The sequence below is a fragment of the Aegilops tauschii genome, chromosome 5, assembly GCF_002575655.3.
Source record: "Aegilops tauschii subsp. strangulata cultivar AL8/78 chromosome 5, Aet v6.0, whole genome shotgun sequence".
Taxonomy (NCBI): Eukaryota; Viridiplantae; Streptophyta; class Magnoliopsida; order Poales; family Poaceae; genus Aegilops; species Aegilops tauschii.
In genome coordinates, this window is record NC_053039.3 from 58,771,316 (window position 1) to 58,777,174 (window position 5,859).

Here is a 5,859-nt window from a genome sequence, read left to right on the forward strand (position 1 = left end):
TCCTGGAGCTTTGGACTGGTGTGTCTAGGTCGTTAAGAATGAAAGGTAAGTTCCTTATTGTGGCAATGAACATTAGAAATATAAATTATGAACAATTGATTTTTGGCACCCTAATTATTGTGGCCATGAACATTAGAAATATAAATTACAAACTCTCGAACAATAGATTTTTGACACCCTAAAAAAAGTAGAATAGAATAGCTCCACTGAATTAAGAAAATTTAGTTTGATTTTCACATGCTTTTGCCACCTCATTGATCCGTGGCATGGCCTCCTATCATCATCATTATGTGGTCTCACTTTTGCCACCTCATTGATCCGTGGCATGGTCTTCCCTCATGCCCATGGACCTCCTCTCCCAAGCTCAACTCAACCATCTAAATCCATTTCTATCTCTATATATACTAGGAGTAGTGATTCATCCGCGTGTAGGGTGCGCGTACGACTTATACTTGGGACGTCGGGCGAGACGAGACTTAGCCCAACCACTACTAGTCTCTTGCACCTGCGAGAGGAATGGAAGACCGGAGGTAGGACACGTCTGGTAAGATTTGGGTGAGGCGGCTGTCGAGAACGTGAGAAGACGATGGCTGCTATGTTTCTTATAACCTTTGAACTCAGCTTGATGAACGTTAAGTAGGAGTTGGTAGAGCATAGGCTTTGGGACACCCCTTATCTAGCCACTCATTTTTGCATCGCGATTCGTGCGAGTATATTTGTCTTTTTTGTTGCTCCCATATAAAACAATATATGAACTTCAAACTTGGCAGCTCAACAAAACATTCTTACTAGAATGTAGGAAAAACTTTCGAAATTTTTCGTGCAATATAAATACTAAAAAGTATATTTTTTAATACAAAAAATCTAATTTCGTATATTTATGTTTGACAAAAAAATCTGAAAGTTTTTTCTCACATTCTAGTTAGAATGTTTTGGTGTCTTGCAAAGTTTGATGTTCATATGTTGTTTTATTTTCAAGAAACAAAAAAAAAGAAAATCTGATGTACTAAATTAGTTGTCTAGCACGAATCTCAAAACAATGTTGGAGGGTAAGGATAAGGGGTGTCCAGAAACCCGAGCTCTAAAAATCCACGTGCGGGTTGGATGCTTAAAGACGCATGCGTTTTGGTGCTCTCGCTCCCAAAGGCAAGATGCCATGAGCCGGTTCAGGGAGCTCACCCCCTTCGGTTGTGCAGAGGGTAAGGTCGTCTTCCTCCTCCAATCGATCAATTATTTGCCAATCGTGGAGAGAGGCAGAGGAAGCAAGCCTCGACATCAACTCTTTCAATAGATTAGGACAGCTGTTACTAAGAATATTGTCAAAGTCATCAGTTGCCATGACTGCCTCCAGTGTGGTTGAATTGGAATCGAGGAGGAACTGGAAGCATGCCTCCTTGAGCCCGGGGCAGCCATGTTGCTCAGCTAGCACCAGCGTGGTCACCACCGTGCTGACATTGATGTGCTCGCACAACCTGTCCTCACAGAGCAGCTTGAGCCTCTCCATGCCATACCTGTCAGCGGCTTCCAGGAGATGCTGGGTCATAGCAGCCTCATCCTGCTCTTCTTCTGTCACGGGTGGTAGTTCCTCGGTGTACACAAACCGCAGCAGATTCCTGAATACCTCGGGCCTCATCCCGTGGATATCTATGCCGGCGGCGCTGCTCTCTTTCATCACGCCAAAGAGTTCCGCTTTGAACACCGGCGACCGCGCCGCAAGCATGCAGCGGTGCGCGGGGAAAGTCTCCCTGCCAACTAGGAACCTCACGTCTGCACCCTGCCCGTTCTGCAAAAGCTCACGACGCCAATCAGGCGGTGGCACGACGGGTCGTAGAGGACGAGGGCAAGGGGTGGCGCCGCCCGCAAAGAACTCCATGACTGTGATGTTGCACCTGACCGAGAAACAGTCGAGGAGTTTCAGCTCCTCCCTCGCAATGAATTTGTCGTAGCCCCGGTAAGCGCCGACCAGACGAAAATTGCACACGTCGCTACTAGCTTTAGCGTAGCGCGGCAGCAGCTCCCCGGTGGAGTCGAGCATGTCGAACCCGATATCTGCCTTCACGGCGAGGTAGGCAGCATCAAGAACAGCATGGATGGACACGAAACCGCTGCTCTCGCGACTTTCTCCGTTGGGTTAGAAGTCGATGTGCCAGCTAGTGCGGCCTCCACCGCGGAAGGATTCCGATCGGAGGGCTTTGCCGATGGGGAAGCTGTTCATCATCGATGAGTATCCTTGAATATTGAGCACGTGGTGCACGCTCGTAATGCTGGCCCGGAGGGTGGAGTCTGAGACCGCGACGCCGGTGGGAGCTCTGACGTCGAGTCTGATGGTCATCGCCGGCAGCGGCAAAAAGATGCGGGTGGGTATGCCGGTGATCGATCTTATTTAGGTTTTCCGTATGTCTAGGTGTACCTGCTTTTGATCGGCTCTTATCAACTCCCGATCGGTCGACTCGTGCTGGGTCCGTAAATCTTGTGGAGATGACCCACAGGCAGATGGTATACGAGACGGTATGTATGTATGTATGTATGTATCCTTGTTGAGACACAGTTGCAAAAAAAAGGTATGCATTACACTTGTATTGTATGTGTGTCCTTGTTGAGACGGGCAAACCACCTTGGAGTTCGATGCAAAAAGAGAAAAAAACCCACCTTGGAGTTATTTGTATGTCTCCTGACTCCTGCTACAGTTACACGTGTGACTATTATATGAATCAGATACGTAGACGCTAGAGTTTTCATTATGGTCCTCCTATCTTCTCCAATAAAAAACAACATTAGGGTTTCCAATAATAAACCGTAGACATCCACGGTCACCGGCTGCAGGCGATGGCCGCCGGACAAGCAGCGTTGTCGCATCAGCACCCCGTCGCCGTTCACCAGTCCATCCCAAACACCACCCTCCGCGCTAGCAGGACGACCGTGCAGCACGTGCTCAAGATCCAAGGATATTCATGGATGAGCAAGAGCTTCGACACCGGCAAGGGGCTCCGGTCCAAATCCTTCTATGTAGGAGGCACAACTGGCTGGCACATCGCCTTCTACCCCAACGGCAATCGCGTGGAGGCCGACGACTCCGTCTCCGTCTTCGCCGTTCTTGACGATGCCGCCGCCGGCCGCGCCGTCGAGGCCGAGATCGGGTTCGACGTCCTCGACCCAACCACCGGGGAGCCGATGCCGCGGTACCGTAGACCTGGCGCCGGGGTCATACGCCGGTTTGCGTGCATTGGTGCCTTCTGCGGCTATGAAAATTTCATCCGGCTTGAAGAGCTCGAAGAATTCCTCCTCAAGGACGACTGTTTCTGGGTCAGGTGCAACATCACGGTGGTCGAGTTCCTTAGAGAGACTGCACCGCCTCCGCGGCCCGTCGTGGCCGCCATACCACCGCCCGACTGGGCCCAACACTTCGGTGACCTCCTGCGGAGCAAGCAGGGCGCAGACGTGATGCTCGACGTCGGCGGGGAGACTTTTGCGGCGCACCGGTGCGTGCTCGCGGCGCGGTCGCCGGTATTCGAGGCCGAGCTTTATGGCGCGATGGAAGAGCGCAACGCATACGTACGGATCGACGACATGAGAGCCGAGGTGTTCATGAATCTGCTGCACTTTGCATACACCGACGAGCTTCCGCCGGAGACAATAGAGGATGGTGCTGCGATGGCTCAGGATCTCTTGAAGGCCGCTGACAGGTACGACATGGAGAGGCTCAAGCTGGTCTGCGAGGACAAACTGTGGACTCACATCGATGCGAGCACGGCGGCGACCACGCTGCTGCTGGCTGAGCAACATGGCTGTCACCGTCTCAGGGAGGCATGCTTCGAGTTTCTCCTCACGTCCTCGACCACACTAAATGCAGTCATGGCAACCGACGGCTTCGGCCATCTGTGTAAAAGCAACCCCGGTCTATTGAAGGATTTATTGTCCAAGCTTGCAACCCACCAAGATCGCCGGCGAAGAATTCAACAATGGGAGGAAGACGACAACCACGGGCTCGTCCTCAGGACAACCGAAGGGGATAAACTACCTGAACCGACTCACCACATGCATCTTGGTTGCTCTAGGAGCATTGAAACGCACACGTCTTCAAGCGAGACACCTGATCGTCGAACCCCTATTCATCCCGACCTGACTCGTGATATTGCTACCTTCATTTCTTGGTCGTCTAAAAATTGATCAAACATAATTGTGTTTGTGTGCATCATGTAGATCCTTTTTATATTTTGCTAGAAAATGATGAAAAATGAAGTCATGAAAATTGAGCTCGGGTGCAGAGATGGATTTTCGTGAAAACAATACCTTCTCACCTCCTACCATGTTAAAAGAGGAGGTAAGAGCTGGGAGAGGATTTGTCACACTCAAGGAGCCTTGCTTAGCACGGAAAAAATATATGCAACAGCATATAGGGGATTGCTAACTCGCGCGCGCTCGTTGGAGCGCTCGGTTTCGGACAGCTCCTGATTTGGAAAGTAGGCAGTTGTTTTCTTTGAGGATTAGGGGATTAATTAAGGTGGGCCCCCTGAAAATCAGGGGGGGCGATTAGTGTTGATTCTGGGTGGGCCTTGACGATGGTGCCTTCGTGTGGATGTGCACAACACCATCCCTTGTTGGCTGGTTGTCACACGTGGTGGGCCCTGCCTGGAAATCATGTTTTGCCTTGTGCGCTGGTTCGAATCGAGTGCTGGAGCGGCCGATCGCGAAGGAGTAAATCCGCAGCATATATACATAGAAAACTAGTAACTCGGCACACAAGACGCTTCCGGGACACTATTTGGTGGTAGGAGTAACTTTCTGGACAACATCAAGCATCAACACAAAGACACCGGATTTACGTGGACCCCCCCCCCCCCAAACTTGAGGGGGAAAACCACGTGTCGACGCCACCCAAATCCTCTTTCATTATTATTAAATATGTGATACAATAAATTCTTCTCTAGATAGCACTAGAAGATCTCATACATCAAGATTTCTGAATCTTAGATGAATACAATAAAATTTGGGGCTCAAGAGCTAGGGATTGAAGCAATCACACCAAAGATGGTGGAAGCGCAGCTTCAAGGAGACAAAGTAGTGGATCTGGACCATCACAACCTCGGGGAGGAGCTTCCTTTGCTTCTTCCTTCAAATTTTCTCTTCTTCCGTTTCTCTCTTGGTTTCTCTTTTTTTCAATGGAGGCCAAACTGATTTTCGTCACCCTTGATAGTGGCTGCTGAATGGAGGGTAAATCATTTTTATCCTCTCATGTGCAAAGTCCAAAATGACTCTAGATCATAACCCTAATGGGTAGTGGGCTTATGCACCTCTTTGGGCTGCCTAAAAGGCTTCAAATGGGCATATCCTCACATCCTACATGAGAAGGATATCCCAAGAAATTCCCCCTCGGACACATGAGGGGAGCATAGCCATGCCCGCTACCTTGCAGCATGCTTGTAGCTTCTTATTTGGCAATATCTTGGTCATCATATCTGAACCATTGTCGTTGGTATGGATCTTCTCAACTTTTAGGAACTTGGAACTCACAACTTCTCAAATGCAATGATATCTCACATCAATGTGCATGGTTCGAGACTGGTAGCTTGAATTCTTGGCAAGGTGAATAGCACTTTGACTCTCGCAAAACAGAGCATACTTCTCTTGATTCATGCCGAGCTCTTGCAAGAGGTTTTTCATCCACAAATCTTCCTTGCTAGCATGAACTGCTGCTATGTACTCAGCTTCTGTAGTTGACGCAGAAATACATTTCTGCAATCTTGATTGTCATGACACTGCTCCCCGCATAAGTCATTAGCTATCCAGATGTGGACTTTCTCACTTGCATAATCTCCATCTGTATAGCCCTGCAATATAGGATCATCGTCTACAGAGCAT

At 49.3% G+C, this 5,859-nt stretch overlaps 2 protein-coding genes across 2 annotated transcripts; one reads left to right on the top strand and one right to left on the bottom strand.

Annotated features, from left to right (window-relative positions):
• Positions 1–1,108: 1,108 nt before the first annotated feature.
• Positions 1,109–2,332, bottom strand: LOC109736320 (BTB/POZ and MATH domain-containing protein 2-like). Its single transcript, XM_020295547.2, has 2 exons — positions 2,167–2,332; positions 1,109–2,121 (listed from the first exon to the last, which is right to left on the bottom strand). The coding sequence occupies exons 1-2, from the start codon at positions 2,330–2,332 to the stop codon at positions 1,109–1,111; spliced, it is 1,179 nt and encodes a 392-aa protein (XP_020151136.2).
• A 494-nt stretch (positions 2,333–2,826) lies between these two features.
• LOC141022319 (BTB/POZ and MATH domain-containing protein 2-like) lies at positions 2,827–4,167 on the top strand. Its single transcript, XM_073498603.1, has one exon. The coding sequence runs from the start codon at positions 2,827–2,829 to the stop codon at positions 4,165–4,167; it is 1,341 nt and encodes a 446-aa protein (XP_073354704.1).
• The last annotated feature ends 1,692 nt before the right edge of the window (positions 4,168–5,859 follow it).

Excerpts from the sequence above, each read along its gene's own strand:
- LOC141022319 (XM_073498603.1), top strand. The coding sequence starts at position 2,827 with ATGGCCGCCGGACAAGCAGCGTTGTCGCATCAGCACCCCGTCGCCGTT.
- LOC109736320 (XM_020295547.2), bottom strand. The coding sequence starts at position 2,332 with ATGACCATCAGACTCGACGTCAGAGCTCCCACCGGCGTCGCGGTCTCA. Across the intron at positions 2,122-2,166 it reads CCGATCGGAATCCTTCCGCG|AAAGTCGCGAGAGCAGCGGT; the intron begins GTGGAGGCCGCA and ends AACCCAACGGAG.